This window comes from Salmo trutta, chromosome 21 (assembly GCF_901001165.1).
Source record: "Salmo trutta chromosome 21, fSalTru1.1, whole genome shotgun sequence".
Classification (NCBI taxonomy): Eukaryota; Metazoa; Chordata; class Actinopteri; order Salmoniformes; family Salmonidae; genus Salmo; species Salmo trutta.
Window position 1 is genome coordinate 48,783,519 of NC_042977.1, and position 18,124 is coordinate 48,801,642.

General features: G+C 46.8%; 1 protein-coding gene across 1 annotated transcript in view; it reads right to left on the minus strand.

The window, feature by feature from the left end:
* Positions 1-18,124, minus strand: part of LOC115157599 (vesicle-associated membrane protein-associated protein A) — a 34,432-nt gene that overhangs the window by 15,523 nt on the left and 785 nt on the right. Inside the window, exon 2 of the mRNA XM_029705986.1 lies at positions 716-868. Within this exon, the coding sequence (XP_029561846.1) occupies positions 716-868 (153 nt within the window). The remainder of the gene's footprint in view (positions 1-715; positions 869-18,124) is intronic.

The following is an 18,124-nucleotide window of genomic DNA, read 5'->3' on the forward strand; positions in this document are numbered from 1 at the left end:
AACATTGTGTAGTTTGGTTGCTTCTCTCTCTAGTTAACTATTAGCCTGTATTAATGTCACAGTCATGTCCGATGTTTTAAAATAACTTTCCACAGGACTGGAGAATAACCGCAAAAGGCCAACAAGCAGTTGGATTCGGGTGTGTTCAACTGATGAAACCAATGCTGCATATTCTGGTTGTTAAAACAGACTCAACATTGGCTAGGATTCTCCTCTATTCAATACTGGGCCATGTAATTCTGACAAAATTACAAAAGATATTTTAATAAATATATTTAACTGACAAGTGACTCCTATGCAGTCAAGATCTCTGCTGACGAAATATTTCCATGTAAACATTAAATAAATAACTTATGATTCACTGATTTTTGTAATTCTACAAAGTCCTAGTGGAATAAATCTATGGTTATAACCTATTATTTCATTACAGTAGGGCCAATCAGCAATGAATAAGCTTTAACATTCTACACACAACAGACCGAAGACTGAACACACACATCATTAGCAAAGAAAAAGAGCAGGCGAGCACTAGGATTTTAAATGTAAATTTTGTGGAGGGACATTTTTAAATAATAATAATAATAATAATAATAATAATAATAATAATAATAATAATAATAATATTATTATTATTATTATCTCCCGTCAGCGATTTTTGTAAACGTTAAGGATACCAATTTAAAAAAACGTTCCCTCCCCTAGTTACTGGACTCACCAGAGATGGTGACGGTAGCACCTACATCGATGATGCCGCTGTTGGGCCGTACACAGTATCTCTTAGGAGCTGTGGTCTTCACTTTGAAACACACTCTCCTATCAGACGGGTTCTTCAGCTTCAGGTTGATGGTGACGACATCAGTGAAGGGACCTGGCGGAGAGAGAGGGGGTAGAGGGTAGAGAGAGAGAGAGAGAGGGTAGAGAGGAGGAGTAGAAGAGGGTAGATGAGGAGAGCGAAGAGAGAGGGTCGAGAGAAGAGAGAGAGGAGAGAAGATGATAGTAGAGTAGTTAGGTTAGGAGAGGGGAGAGATGAGAGAGAGAGTGAGAGAGAGAGGGGGGGTAGAGAGGAGGGTGAGAGAGGAGAGAGGGGGTGGGATGAGAGAGCGAGAGAGGGAGAGGAGGAGGAGAGAGAGGAGAGAGAGGGTGGAGAGAGAAGAGAGGGAGAGAGAGAGAGAGGGGGTGGAGAGAGAGAGAGAGAGAGGGGTTGAGAGAGAGAGAGAGAGAGGTGGACGGTGGAGAGAGAGAGGAGGGTGGAGAGAGAGAGAGGGGGGAGAGAGAGAGAGAGGGGGGATGAGAGAGAGAGGGGGGTGGAGAGAGAGAGAGGGGTGGGGAGAGAGAGAGAGGGGGTGGAGAGAGAGAGAGGGGTGGATAGAGAGAGAGGGGGGGAGAGAGAGAGAGGGGGTGGAGAGAGAGAGAGGGGGTGGAGAGAGAGAGAGGGGGTGGAGAGAGAGAGAGGGGTGGGAGAAAGAGAGAGGGGGTGGAGAAAGAGAGAGGGGGTGGAGAAAGAGAGAGATTGTTGAGGGTAGAGAGAGGGTAGAGAGAGGGGAGAGAGAGGGGAGAGAGAGGGGAGAGAGAGGGGAGAGAGAGGGTAGAGAGAGGGTAGAGAGAGGGTAGAGAGAGGGTAGAGAGAGGGTGAACATGTGCTTCTACAGTGCAGCACTGAGGGGAGCTGAACACATCTAGATAACGCATACAACCATTTAAGCAATTTTACTCAGTTACAGTTCAAGGAAATCAGTAAATCGAAATAAATTCATTAGGCCCTAATCTATATAGATTTCACATGACTGGGAATACAGATATGCATCTGCTGGTCACAGATACCAAGAGAAAGGTAAGGGCGTGGATCAGAAAACCAGTCAGTATCTGACCACCATTTGCCTCATGCAGCGCGACACATCTCCTTCACATAGAGTTGATCTGGCTGTTGATTGTGGCCCGTGGAACGTTGTCCCACTCCTCTTCAATGGCTGTGCGAAGTATCTCCATATTGCTGGGAACTGGAACACGCTGTCGAACAATGACATGTCTGGTGAGTATGCAGGCCATGGAAGAACTGGGACATTTCCAGCTTCCAGGATTTGTGTACAGATCCTTGCTACATGGGGCTGTGGATTATCATGCTGAAACATGGAGGTCACGTCAGCGGATGAATGACACAACAATGGACCTCAGGATCTCGTCACTGTACCTCTGTGCATTCAATTTGCCATCGATAAAATAGCATTTGTTGTTTATGCCTGACCATCGCCACAATGGGGCAGTCTGTTCCCAACGTTGACATCAGCAAACCGCTCACCCACACGACACCATACAGGTGGTCTGTGATTGTAAGGCCAAATTCTGTAAAACGACATTGGAAGCTGCTTAGGCAGAGAAATTAGCACTAAATTCTCTGGCAAGAGTTCAGCATGTCAATGTCTCAAGTTTTGAGGGAGCGTGCAATTGACATGTGGCATTGTGTTGTGTGTGACAAAACTGCAGATTTTAGAATGGCCTTTTATTGTCCCCAGCACAAGGTGCACCTGTGTAATGATCATGCTGTTTAATCAGCTTCTTGATATGCCACACCTGTCAGGTGGATGGATTATCTTGGCAAAATTAGATATGCTCACTAACAGAATATGTAAACAAATTTGTGCACAACATTTGAGAGGAATAAGCTTTTTTGTGCTGTATGGAACATTTTTGGGATCTTTTTATTTCAGCTCATGAAACGTGGGACCAACACCTTATATTTTTGTTCAGTGTATATCATCAGGAAAGAGGTAAACAACTTTGAAGCCGTCAGAAGCAACGTAACAAAAGGTTAAACGCTGTCACCCAACTCACGCAACTATTAATAGCCTCAACGAGTAAAGATATAACTCTGAAAAGGACAGTTCAAAAGGCTAATGGTTTGTTAACGTCGCCATTCATATTGCTTAGGATTTTTGAAGGGAATAGGGGTCACACTACCTGCGCTTCTGCTACAATTACTCTGGGTTAAACAAGACAGTTCCCTCATACTGTATAATACATCACTTTTTTTCTGGATTTGTTAAATCCATTTTTTGGGCTTATAAATTAATCATATATACCTATTTATTCTTGAAGAATAGGGTAAGTGTATCTGTTAATGCAACTTTAGATTCAAATAAACAAAACATTTCTGCTATTTTTTGTTGTTTAAAAAAATAATATATATATAATAATTATAAAATCGGTTCATACCAGTTTTAATTCTAAACTAAAATCAGATGTTTTATTATTTAACATGCACTATGCAGAAATCACACCGCCATTTTCCTGGTTCCTAAAATCCAAATAGTTGTCCTAATTTCAGTTCATGTGACAAAACAAAGCAACTATAGCGTAGAGCAGTGTTTCACAAACTCTGTCCCGTTTTGTTTTTTTGCCCTGATTCAAATAATCAAAAAGCTTGATGACGAGTTAGTTATTTTAAATCAGCTGTGTAATGCTAGGGGGGAAAAAAACAGAAATAGTGCACATAGAATAGATCTACCGCTTCTTAGACTAGCTTTCAATAAGAATGACAGATCTATAACTTACATTTCTATGTGAATTTTGCCAGGTCGCTCAAAAAAAAGTTACATATTGCAGATTTAAGTTATGGACAGTTGTGTAAGTTCCTAATAGGACTGCATACGTAAAACATTTAAAACTTAGATTTTGGTACTTAATAAGTACACGTCCCCTTTAATGCTTCACGAGCCTGTTGTACCCCCCCATCACAACCCAAATATTAGCTATTTAATCCAACACCTCTAAACAAAGCCAAATGTAAACCAACACTATAAAGCCTGAAAACATGGTTAAAATGATCCTATTGATATCCTGGATCGTCAGCACGGCCGCACAGAAAGCATCTGGCGAGCTGGCATTTAACCTCAGCACTTTCGGGGCGGCAGGTAGCCTAGCGGTTAGAACATTGGGCCGAAGACATGGATGTCGACGAAGGCAGCTAGCTCCCTGCGCCTCTCTGATTCAGAGGGGTTGAGTTAAATGCGGAAAACACATTTCAGTTGATCTCCCCCCCCCCTTTCAATTAGGTGTGGCAGTGCCCCATCACTTTTGAATTAGTTTAATAAGAAATACGATTAATTTCTCTGTCCTTCACATCAGAGTGCTGCTGGAAGTAACTCATTACATGTAATCAGTTACACAGCATTTTTTTTTTTAAACAAACCGTTATCAGTTCCCAGCAGAAATATTGCAATCAGACTACAGATACTTCTGGAAAAACTCAAATTGTGCTATAATGGTTTACTTGAGTATAGGATGTTTGATCAAATATACAAATACACAAAATATACACTATAAACTCAGAAAAAAACATCCTCACTGTCAACTGCGTTTATTTTCAGCAAACTTTAACATGTGTAAATATTTGTATGAACATAACAAGATTCAACAACTGAGACATAAACTGAACAAGTTCCACAGACATGTGACTAACAGAAATGGAATAATGTGTCCCTGAACAAAGGGGGGGTCAAAATCAAAAGTAACAGTCAGTATCTGGTGTGGCCACCAGCTGCATTAAGTACTGCAGTGCATCTCCTCCTCATGGACTGCACCAGATTTGCCAGTTCTTGCTGTGAGATGTTACCCCACTCTTCCACCAAGGCACCTGCAAGTTCCCAGACATTTCTGGGGGGAATGGCCCTAGCCCTCACCCTCAGATCCAACAGGTCCCAGACGTGCTCAATGTGATTGAGATCCGGGCTCTTCGCTGGCCATGGCAGAACACTGACATTCCTGTCTTGCAGGAAATCATGCACAGAACGAGCAGTATGGCTGGTGGCATTGTCATGCTGGAGGGTCATGTCAGGATGAGCCTGCAGGAAGGGTACCACATGAGGGAGGATGTCTTCCCTGTAACGCAGAGCATTGAGATTGCCTGCAATGACAACAAGCTCAGTCCGATGACGTTATGACCCTCCACCTCCAAATCGATCCCGCTCCAGAATACAGGTCTTCGGTGTAACGCTCATTCCTTCGACGATAAACGCGAATCTGACCAACACCCCTGGTGAGACAAAACCGCGACTCGTCCGTGAAGAGCACTTTTCCAGTCCTGTCTGGTCCAGCGACGGTGGGTTTGTGCCCACTGGAGACGTTGTTGCCAGTGATGTCTGGTGAGGACCTGCCTTACAACAGGCCTACAAGCACTCAGTCCAGCCTCTATCAGCCTATTGTGGACAGTCTGAGCACTGATGGAGGGATTGTGCGTTCCTGGTGTAACTCGGGCAGTTGTTGTTGACATCCTGTACCTGTCCAGCAGGTGTGATGTTTGGATGTACCGATCCTGTGTAGGTGTTGTTACACATGGTCTGCCACTGCGAGGACGATCAGCTGTCCATCCTGTCTCCCTGTAGCTCTGTCTTAGGATCTCACAGTACGGACATTGCAATTTATTGCCCTGGCCACATCTGCAGTCCTCATGCCTCCTTGCAGCATGCCTAAAGCACATTCACGCAGATGAGCAGGGACCGTGGGCATCTTTCTTTTGGTGCTTTTCAGAGTCAGCAGAAACGCCCCTTTAGTGTCCTAAGTTATCACTTTGACCTTAATTGCCTACCGTCTGTAAGCTGTTAGTGTCTTAACGACCGTTCCACAGGTGCATGTTCATTAATTGTTTACGGTTCGTTGAACAAGCATGGGAAACAGTGTTTAAACCCTTTACGATCTGTGAAGTTATTTGGATTTTTACAAATTATCTTTGAAAAAGACAGGGTGCTGAAAAATTGACTTTTTTTGTTGTTGCTGAGTTTACATTGACACCTTTGTATTCTCAAATGACATTTAATTCAGCATTGAAAAAAAGGGCGCAATTTTAAGTTTGTTCCGCCTGAGCGAGTCTGACCAGCAGTCAGAGACCATTATGACTCCAAATGTCTCTTAAGGGGAAAGTAATCAGATTAAGTTACTGAGTTTTGGACTAATCCAAACGTTACCGATTACAATGTTGGACAGGTATCTAGTAACGGATTACATTTAGAAAGTAACTTACCCAACCCTGGTGATGAGATACTCCCGACAGACAAGCAAAAAGTCTTTAACATAAATGTTGCTGAAGCCTACACCAAAACATTAGCGATTTGACATGCTTTACAGGATGAAAACAAGACGATTTTTCCAGTCTGATCAACTGTAGGCCACTAAATAGTAACAACGGTTGTATACAGTCTACTACACACTGTCCCTCTGGCCAAGGTAAACAAAGTGTTAACGTTGTGCATTTATAGCTCATTTGTTGGTGTTGGGAGGGGAAATAAACGCTTTGTTATTGTTTCAACTGCGGATCACCCCTTTAAAAAGGTTGTAAATGGATGCATTGCCTAGGATCCAGACTTGTCAGAGTCATTCGATACCAGTACACCAACAGCTGACTGAACACAGGCATTACGTAACGCTCTCCGAGGCTAGAAGCCAAATCCTAATCGATTAAACCAATTGAAGTTTCCCTTAGCTCAGGTAAAACATGGAGAGGAGATCCCATGCTCTCCATATTGGAGATGGAAGGACTATGGCTGCATTGACAGAGTCAACCCAATTCTGAACTGGACACTAATTTGTCTTTTGATCAATCCGATCTTTTGCCAATAAATTGGGCTGCCTGTGTAAATGCAGCCTTTGTGACCTGATTTGTTGACTCAGGTTGACTGACTCCGGTCAAATCCATGGGGAGACATTAGCTACCATCATTAGCCCGCTGATGCTCTATGGCCATCTTGTGACAGCTGGTCTGCTGTTTCCTATAAGGACATTACCAGCCAGCACGGTCCAGCTTTAACCAGCCAACACGGTCCAGCTTTAACCAGCCAGCATGGTCCCAGCACGGTCCAGCTTTAACCAGTCAGCACGGTCCCAACACGGTCCAGCTTTAACCAGCCAGCACGGTCCCAACACGGTCCAGCTTTAACCAGCCAGCTTTAACCAGCCAGCACGGTCCAGCTTTAACCAGCCAGCACGGTCCAGCTTTAACCAGCCAGCACGGTCCAGCTTTAACCAGCCAGCACGGTCCAGCTTTAACCAGCCAGCACGGTCCAGCTTTAACCAGCCAGCACGGTCCAGCTTTAACCAGGCAAACGGTCCAGCTTTAACCAGCCAGCACGGTCCAGCTTTAACCAGCCAGCACGGTCCAGCTTTAACCAGCCAGCACGGTCCAGCTTTAACCAGCCAGCACGGTCCCAACACGGTCCAGCTTTAACCAGCCAGCATGGTCCCAACACGGTCCAGCTTTAACCAGCCAGCACGGTCCCAACACGGTCCAGCTTTAACCAGCCAGCACGGTCCAGCTTTAACCAGCCAGCACGGTCCCAACACGGTCCAGCTTTAACCAGCCAGCACGGTCCAGCTTTAACCAGCCAGCATGGTCCCAACACGGTCCAGCTTTAACCAGCCAGCATGGTCCCAACACGGTCCAGCTTTGACCAGCCAGCATGGTCCCAACACGGACCAGCTCTGATGGGGTGATGTTCCATCATGTTGTCAACACAGCTGGAGGCCAAGTCAAATGACACCAAACTCAGATGAATTAGTGATCAGTTAGCCCTGCAGAGATGAATGGAGGTTGTTGTGTATCCATTTTCTCCACTGATAGGTTTATTAGGGCATGTTTTGCTGTGACCTAGCTTGACCATAACACAGTTTCAGATCAGATGATATACTGAAAGACAGGGTCAATGTCTGCCATAACCTATGATTCTACACTCGTTTCCCCCCCCCTCTAGTGCCACTACGCTCCTCACAGTTGTCACTGCTGTTCCATACCTAGGGAGGAAATGATTCCATCAAAATCAGGAAAAGTCCCCCCCCCCCCTCCCCTCGTTGAACCTGCTTGTGCACAACAAGATCTGAGGGACATGGGACAGCATTTCAGTCATGCGTTTGGTTATACTCCCACAGAAAGCCTGGGTTTAGTTTGATACTGATGGGGCCTATATGACAACAGGTAAACCCAATTCAATCTATGATCACATCACCTTGATTAGAGACAAGCTGAGGAAATGCAAAATAGGATTCAGGGTTTTTTTTTTTTTGCTTCAGGATCAAATGACCATTCATCAACCCTCTAACATGAATCAATATCCAACGGTTTTCTAGATTTCTATGACCTACTCAATACACTGATCACCACAGCGAAGTGAGATTAGGCCTGGCAGAGCTGGGTTAGCCCGTAGGCATTGGGTTAGCCCACGACGGGACCGTAGGCATTGGGTTAAGGACAGGACCATCATAGAACCATGCATTTTTAACAGCATGGGTAGAGGGGACTAAACATCCTTAACATATTTAAAAAAAAAATTAATCTACGTTTGAACTTCTTGCCCAGCAATCTGTTCCTCTCAGTCCACGAGGGGTGGTTTCCCAGACACAGATTAAGCCTAGCTCAGGACTAATGGAGAATCTCTATTGAAAGTACTATTTAGTACTAAGATTAATCTGAGTCAGGGAAACAGACCCAGAGAGTTTCCACTACATTTTACATTTTAGTCATTTAGCAGACGCTCTTATCCAGAGCGACTTACAGTAGTGAATGCATACATTTCATACATTTTTTTTTTGTGTACTTGCCCCCCGTGGGAATCGAACCCACAACCCTGGCGTTGCACACACCATGCTGGTGTTGCAAACACCATGCTCTACCAACTGAGCCACAGGGAAGGCGTGTTGGTCTCTGCCTAATATCACAGTTCAGTTCACACCCATAGCACAGAGATGAGTGACAGCATAACGACTTAGCTTCTATCTAAGGCTCAAAGTGCATCATATTCCATATACAGCCCTATTTGGAACACAGCCTAAATCTACAACATTCATGAGATGATTCATGTGGGTCTACTAAATGTAGAATAATGACTAACGTTCTGATCGTGACGAGATGCCGGAGAGTAGATGGGTGTGAAGAACGTTGTGGAATGGAATTCCTCCAAACCAAACCTGAAAACCCACTGTCCCCATCACAACACTGTCTGTTCATCAGGAAGTTTCAGTCTTTCCTGTTGCCCATTTCATACAGGCCTATAGTTGAACAGTGAATTGACAGAATGTAGCCCAACCTAAATATGTACTAGATCTAGTTAACATACGGCATTTTAGCCTTGTGAACGACGAGGCCGAGATGGACTTATATTTAGGACTACGACGCTACGGCCCCCGACGCGCTACGGCCCCCGACACGCTACGGCCCCCGACACGCTACGGCCCCCCCGACGCTACGGCCCCCGACGCTACGGCCCCCCCCGACGCTACGGCCCACGGCCCCCCCGACACACCACGGCCCCCCCGACGCTACGGCCCCCCCGACGCTACGGCCCCCCCGACACACCACGGCCCCCCCGACACACCACGGCCCCCCCGACACACCACGGCCCCTCGACACACCACGGCCCCCCGACACACCACGGCCCCCCCGACACACTACGGCCCCCCGACACACTACAGCCCCCGACACTACGCAGAAGCTTTTATCCGAAGTGACCTAAAATACAGTGAGTTCACACATGTAAGTAGAACGTGATGCTCCCTATAATGTTGGGCGATGTCAACCTTTGTAACATGATTAAGTACCCATAAAACGTGTCCGTCTTCACTTTACATTTACATTTAAGTCATTTAGCAGACGCTCTTATCCAGAGCGACTTACAAATTGGTGCATTCACCTTATGATATCCAGTGGAACAACCACTTTACAATAGTGCATCTAAATCTTTTGGGGGGGGGGGGGGTTAGAAGGATTACTATATCCTATCCCAGGTATTCCTTAAAGAGGTGGGGTTCCAGGTGTCTCCGGAAGGTGGCGATTGACTCCGCTGTCCTGGCGTCGTGAGGGAGCTTGTTCCACCATTGGGGTGCCAGAGCAGCGAACAGTTTTGACTGGGCTGAGCGGGAACTGTGCTTCCTCAGAGGTAGGGAGGCGAGCAGGCCAGAGGTGGATGAACGCAGTGCCCTTGTTTGGGTGTAAGGCCTGATCAGAGCCTGAAGGTACGGAGGTGCCGTTCCCCTCACAGCTCTGTAGGCAAGCACCACTTGTAGCCTGTGAGAAGGAGCCGATCACAAGACATGCATTGGCTAATAAGAATTGAGATATCTGAGAGAGCCATGTGAGTGACAGGTGTTACGGAGCGCAGTGACTGGCAGACGGGAGAAGGAAATTGTAAATTATAATATTCAGCTTAAGGGCACAATGGGGGGGGGGGGGGCAATTACGGCCACAGAAGGGTGAATCAATGGGGCGGCAGGTAGCCTAGTGGTTAGAGCGTTGGGTCAGTACCCGAAAGTTTGATAGATCGAATCCTCAAGCTGACGAGGTAGAAATCTGTTGTTCTGCCCCTGAAAAAAGGCAGTTAACCCACTGTTCCTAGGCCGTCATTGAAAATAAGAATTTGTTCTTAACTGACTTGCCTAGTTAAATAAAAGGTTCAACGAATAAATACATTTTTTTTTTTTTAATGACGGCCATTTGAGGCCTGTCACTGGGGCATTCCAGGTGGTGTCAGTCACCCAAGTCATAGACTCTTCTACAGCATTGCAAGCGGTAACGGAGCGCCAAGTGTGGGACCAAAACGCTCCTGAACAGCTTTTACCCCCAAGCCATAAGAGACTGCTGAACAGTTAAATCAAATGGCTGCCCGTTCCTGGATGGCAGGAAACTTGACCCCAGTGAAGTACTGGGCCGTACACGCATGCAAAAGGGAGGCACGCTTCACGAGTTGAGATTGAGAAGAAAATGAAAAATAAAAAATAAACATTTTTAAATCGTGGCCATAAGTTAACAAGCGATTGCATTTAGAAGTGTTATTTGTTGCGCAATGACTAGGCTTCTAAAAGCAGGCTTCACTCCAGTAGACTACAGACTGAGGAGCTAGTCTCTATGCTGTAGACAGGTGGTAGGATATTCCACTCCTCAAACTAGGCTCTGTATGCTGTAGACAGGTGACAAATAAAATGCATGAGGACTAAATGAAATTACACAACGAGGCAATTTAATTCCACACAATTATTCACATTAACCTATAAACCGATAAGCATGACCGGTCAAAATGTATTTCGGTGGCTAACCAATTAACATCCTTTTCTCCTAGAGAACACAGTATGTTATTGCGCAGCTTTGAGCCTGTGTTCAAGTTCAATTCAGAAAGAACGGCTGAGACAGTTGTCAACTCCTATATAGTTATTTTGTGACAGGATCTAAGCTGCACCGGGCCCTCCCCGTAGACAGGATCTAGGCTGCCCCGGGCCCTCCCCCTAGACAGGATCTAGGCTGCCCCGGGCCCTCCCCCTAGACAGGATCTAGGCTGCCCCGGGCCCTCCCCCTAGACAGGATCTAGGCTGCCCCGGGCCCTCCCCCTAGACAGGATCTAGGCTGCCCCGGGCCCTCCCCCTAGACAGGATCTAGGCTGCCCCGGGCCCTCCCCCTAGACAGGATCTAGGCTGCCCCGGGCCCTCCCCCTAGACAGGATCTAGGCTGCCCCGGGCCCTCCCCCTAGACAGGATCTAGGCTGCCCCGGGCCCTCCCCCTAGACAGGATCTAGGCTGCCCCGGGCCCTCCCCCTAGACAGGATCTAGGCTGCCCCGGGCCCTCCCCCTAGACAGGATCTAGGCTGCCCCGGGCCCTCCCCCTAGACAGGATCTAGGCTGCCCCGGGCCCTCCCCCTAGACAGGATCTAGGCTGCCCCGGGCCCTCCCCCTAGACAGGATCTAGGCTGCCCCGGGCCCTCCCCCTAGACAGGATCTAGGCTGCCCCGGGCCCTCCCCCTAGACAGGATCTAGGCTGCCCCGGGCCCTCCCCCTAGACAGGATCTAGGCTGCCCCGGGCCCTCCCCCTAGACAGGATCTAGGCTGCCCCGGGCCCTCCCCCTAGACAGGATCTAGGCTGCACACGGCCCTCCCCCTAGACAGGATCTAGGCTGCACACGGCCCTCCCCCTAGACAGGATCTAGGCTGCACACGGCCCCCCCCCTAGACAGGATCTAGGCTGCACACGGCCCTCCCCCTAGACAGGATCTAGGCTGCACACGGCCCTCCCCCCTAGACAGGATCTAGGCTGCACACGGCCCTCCTCCTCGACAGGATCTAGGCTGCACACGGCCCTCCTCCTCGACAGGATCTAGGCTGCACACGGCCCTCCTCCTCGACAGGATCTAGGCTGCACACGGCCCTCCTCCTCGACAGGATCTAGGCTGCACACGGCCCTCCTCCTCGACAGGATCTAGGCTGCACACGGCCCTCCTCCTCGACAGGATCTAGGCTGCACACGGCCCTCCTCCTCGACAGGATCTAGGCTGCACACGGCCCTCCTCCTCGACAGGATCTAGGCTGCACACGGCCCTCCTCCTCGACAGGATCTAGGCTGCACACGGCCCTCCTCCTCGACAGGATCTAGGCTGCACACGGCCCTCCTCCTCGACAGGATCTAGGCTGCACACGGCCCTCCTCCTCGACAGGATCTAGGCTGCACACGGCCCTCCTCCTCGACAGGATCTAGGCTGCACACGGCCCTCCTCCTCGACAGGATCTAGGCTGCACACGGCCCTCCTCCTCGACAGGATCTAGGCTGCACACGGCCCTCCTCCTCGACAGGATCTAGGCTGCACACGGCCCTCCTCCTCGACAGGATCTAGGCTGCACACGGCCCTCCTCCTCGACAGGATCTAGGCTGCACACGGCCCTCCTCCTCGACAGGATCTAGGCTGCACACGGCCCTCCTCCTCGACAGGATCTAGGCTGCACACGGCCCTCCTCCTCGACAGGATCTAGGCTGCACACGGCCCTCCTCCTCGACAGGATCTAGGCTGCACAAGGCCCTCCTCCTCGACAGGATCTAGGCTGCACACGGCCCTCCTCCTCGACAGGATCTAGGCTGCACACGGCCCTCCTCCTAGACAGGATCTAGGCTGCACACGGCCCTCCTCCTAGACAGGATCTAGGCTGCACACGGCCCTCCTCCTAGACAGGATCTAGGCTGCACACGGCCCTCCTCCTAGACAGGATCTAGGCTGCACACGGCCCTCCTCCTAGACAGGATCTAGGCTGCACACGGCCCTCCTCCTAGACAGGATCTAGGCTGCACACGGCCCTCCTCCTAGACAGGATCTAGGCTGCACACGGCCCTCCTCCTAGAGAGTATATACTGAGCTACTAGTCTTTTCAGTTTCAGATACTTGTCACGAGAGCTTAAAAATATAAAATGATTATAATCCTAGTTTGCGTCAACACACAAGTGGTATGGTATTGGAGCGAGCAATCTTGCTACTTACGCCCTAACTACCTACACACAATATATTTACATTATGTTTGTCATTTGGTGTTGAGGTTAAAGAGAAGATGGATGTTTTCCTCCTCTGACTGGGTGATCCTGACATGGCCTATTTACCTTCTCATTGAGCCAGGGAAGGGAGAGAGCTGGCCAATTACGTGACATGCAATTTATTTTCCTAAAATTGTTGCGTGCTCTCCTACCGTTGTCATTTAGTCTTCCAGAAAGCAGTTAGTGAGCCTCGGGTTTAATTTGTTGAAAGGGGCAAATATAAATCTTGTGACTGATGATCAGAAGACGTATCAGGGGGCACGGCTAGCTCTGGTCCAGGTCGTTAGTAACGCCCAAGACCAGAGCTATCAGGGGCACGGCTAGCTCTGGTCCAGGTCGTTAGTAACGCCCAAGACCAGAGCTATCAGAGGGCACGGCTAGCTCTGGTCCAGGTCGTTAGTAACGCCCAAGACCAGAGCTATCAGAGGGCACGGCTAGCTCTGGTCCAGGTCGTTAGTAACGCCCAAGACCAGAGCTATAAGGGGCACGGCTAGCTCTGGTCCAGGTCGTCAGTAACGCCCAAGACCAGAGCTATCAGAGGGCACGACTAGCTCTGGTCCATGTCGTCAGTAACACCCAAGACCAGAGCAATAAGGGGAATGGGTAGCTCTGGTCCAGGTCGTTAGTAACACCCAAGACCAGAGCAATAAGGGGCACGGCTAGCTCTGGTCCAGGTCGTCAGTAACACCCAGGCCCAGAGCTATCAGAGGGCACGACTAGCTCTGGTCCAGGTCGTCAGTAACACCCAGGCCCAGAGCTATCAGGGGGCACGGCTAGCTCTGGTCCAGGTCGTCAGTAACACCCAAGACCAGAGCAAGGTCATGGCCAGCCCAAACTACACCAGTCAAGTAGGCTTGTCTCATCTATCAGTCATCACTATAGATAAGATTTTGAGGGTTGGTATTAATGAGTTGAGGTGCCTACTTTAATACTTCCTCTACCATTGACAGTAGAGGTCGACCGACTAGGATTTTTCAAAGCCGATACCAATTATTGGAGGACCAAAAAAAGCCGATACGAGATAGATATAGATATAGATATATATAATGACAATTACAACAATACTGAATGAACACTATTTTAACTTAATATAATACATAAATAAAATCTATTTAGTCTCAAATAAATAATGAAACATGCTCAATTTGGTTTAAATAATGCAAAAACAGTGTTGGAGAAGTAAAAGTGCAATATGTGCCATGTAAAAAAGCTAACGTTTAAGTTCCTTGCTCAGAACATGAGAACATATGGAAGCTGGTGGTTCAGTATTCCCAGTTCTTCAATATAGCCAGTTAAGAGGTTTTAGAATGTAGTTATTATAGGAATTATGACACGTCGACTATTTCTCTCTATACCATTTGTATTTCATATACCTTTGACTATTGGATGTTCTAATAGGCACTATATTATTGCCAGCCTAATCTCAGGAGTTGATAGGCTTGAAGTCAAACAGCGCTGTCCTTCAAGCATTGCTAAGAGCTGCTGACAAACGCAGTAGTGTGCTGTTTGAATGAATGCTTACGAGCATGCTGATGCCTACCACTGCTCAGACTGCTCTATCAAATATCAAATCCTAGACTTAATTATAACATAATAACACAGAAATCCGAGCTTTAGGTCATTAATATGGTCGAATCCGGAAACTATCATTTCGAAAACAAAGTTTATTCTTTCAGTGAAATACGGAACCGTTCCGTATTTTATCTAACGAATGGCATCAATAAGTCTAAATATTACTGTTACATTACACAACCTTCAATGTTATGTCATAATTATGTAAAATTCTGCCAAATGAATTACGGTCTTCACACAGTTTGCAACGAGCCAGGCGGCCCAAACTGTTGCTTAAACCCTGACTCTGCTTGCAAGAGAAGTGACAATTTCCCTAGTTTAATATTGCCTGCTAACCTGGATTTCTTTTAACTAAATATGCAGGTTAAAAAATATTACATCTGTGTATTGAGTTTAAGAAAAGGCATTGATGTTTATGGTTAGGTACATTCGTGCATCACCCGTTTGGCGAAGTTAAAGTAGGCTGTGATTCGATGATAAATTAACAGGCACCACATTGATTATATGCAACGCAGGACAAGCTAGTTAACCTAGTAATATCATCAACCATGTGTAGTTAACTAGTGATTATGTTAAGATTGATTGTTTTTAATAAGATAAGTTTAATGCTAGCTAGCAACTTACCGTGGCTCCTTGCTGCCACAAGGTCCTTTTGATGCTGCACTCACGTAACAGGTGGTCAGCCTGCCATGCAGTCTCCTCATGGATTGCAATGTAATCGGAGAGCAAAACGGACGATTACCGATTTTTCAAGTTTTCATAACATCGGCCATGCCAATTAAAATCGGTCGACCTCTGACAGTCATGGAAGCTGCTCACCAACGAAACCGCTTTTTTTTTTTGGTCTTTCAACAGCTGAAGGTTGATTTCAATTGTCAAGCCAACTAATTTATTTTTAGGACTTGTTCAAGTCACATCGAAACAAAAAATGTCAGTACTTGACTTGGGGGCCTGTAGACGGACTTCTGTAATCTGTCAACCTAAAGCGATAAGGGAGACTGACTATCAACATCACCAGCATTGTGGTCAATAAATAAACAGGTATGTTTTAGGTAACGATAAACTAGCTAGAACTGGTGTGTACGTAAGACAATCTGTACATGTCACTGACTAAGCCAGTTTCCACAACAAATCACATTGTATTGGTCACATACACATGGTTCGCAGATGTTAATGCAAGTGTAGCGAAATGCTTGTGCTTCTAGTTCCGACAATGCAGTAATATCTAACAAATAATCTAACAATTCCACAACAACTACCTTATACACACAAGTGTAAAGGAATGAATAAGAATATGTACATAAAAATATATAAATGAGTGATGGCCGAACGGCGTAATAGATGGTATGGAGTACAGTATATACTATGAGATGAGTATTGTAGGGTATGAAAACATATAAAGTGGCATTGTTTAAGGTGGCTAGTGATACATCAGGATGGCGTAGAGTACAGTATATACATATGAGATGAGTAACACAACCACGTAAAGGCACGTTCAGGGATACATTTGGAGACCGGAGCGAGCTGAGCTACAAAAGCCGGGGGGACATGGTGTGGGCTGAAATCGGAGTCCCTAGCTGAAGACAGGAAGAGAAATTGAATTTTTATGAGGGTGAAGTATCGGAGGTGGTAGATGTGTTGAAGTTATCGTAGAGACCGAGGCATTCACCGAGAGTCAGGAAAAAGATGAGTCTGACAGTAGGAGTGAAGTTTATGGACAAAGTGGACTCTTTCCTTTTAAGCTGATCCATTTGTGGATTCATGCTGGGTGGGAGAAAAAAAAGAGTTGGGTGCTGTGGAATCAGTGAGGGTAACCAGAAGTGGTCTAGTGATAATTGTTTGTGTTTCTGTTGGTCAGAGGGAGAAGGCACTCGGGAGTAAAACAAAATCGGGAGCAAGAAAAGTGAATTGTTACGCTTTCAAGAAAAGGGCACCAATGAAAGGAGTGATAACTGGGGTAGCAGTAAATATAAAAGTCGACCAGCTGAGGAGAAAGATTCCTGGTGTATGTGATGCTCGTCGTTTGTGACGTAGACAAGGTGGCGAGAGTCGGGAAACAGAAGAGTCATTGTCCACTCTTTTGAGCTTCGAATTTGAGTCTTTGCCCGACAAAGTGAAGTTAGGATATATAAGTTATCCTGTACGAGTGTATGTGCCGAATACATTACGATGTTACAGGTGTCGAGCTGATGGGCATGTGGCAGCAGTGTGTAGGAAGGAGGGTCCAAGGTGTGCAGAAATGTGCAGAAGGGCATGAGACAGAGGAATGTGTAGTATCGGGGAAAGTAGTGGTATGTGTTAATTTTAGGGGTGCCCATGGGGCTTGGGATCAGAAATGTCCTGTGCGAGAGAGAGGCAGGTTGAGGTTTTCAGGGTTAGAAGTAGTGCAGAAGTTGTCATATGCTGAGACAGTGAAGAAAGTAGAGGAAGATGGGTTAAGGGGGGTGGAGTGGTGAGTAGTAGTAGTAGAGATATACAGCTTACAATTGGCTCATTCATCCCCTCTCCTCTCCCCTGAAACTATTCCCCAGGTCGTTGCTGTAAATGAGAATGTGTTCTCAGTCAACTTACCTGGTAAAATAACGATAAAAAAATAATACATAAATACCAGTACAGAGGGACAGGTCAAAAACGTATACGTTTCAGTAAGATTGGATTTTTAGCATTTATAACAATGTTATCAACTGTACGGCACTGATGGAACGGAAGTCGCAGAAAATAGAGGTGGCGGCGGCAGCTGCAGAGAGGTATTTAGGTGTGCGAGACATGACATCAGAAGAGTTACAGGGTGTGTTGAGTGTTGCCCCATCCTTTCAGGATGATGACCACGAGGTAGGAATAAATACATTTAATTACTGGAGTAGTGCGGTGGTCATTTTTATTTTATATCATTTGGAAATTACTGAGTGTAGGTGTTAGATTGTAGGGTATTTATTTAGTAAATGTTTGTTTCTCAAGCAAAAAGTAGAAAGGAGTTGTACCTCAGACTAGTAGGTGGCGGTAATGCAACAAATTGGATGCCAAGCGCCTGTTAAACCTCAGAACCAGCACCATGTAACGTGAGGTGGAGAACCCGGTCCTCTGAACCACAGAAAGCTCCGATTGAGCAGCTGGGGGCCTGAAAATACATTTTGTTTTCGGGTTGCTTGTAAAAATGTTTAACTCTGACTTGTTTTTTTTGTAAGTGCAATAAACGGCAAACTAGTTAGAACGACTAACGTTAACATTTGCTACCTG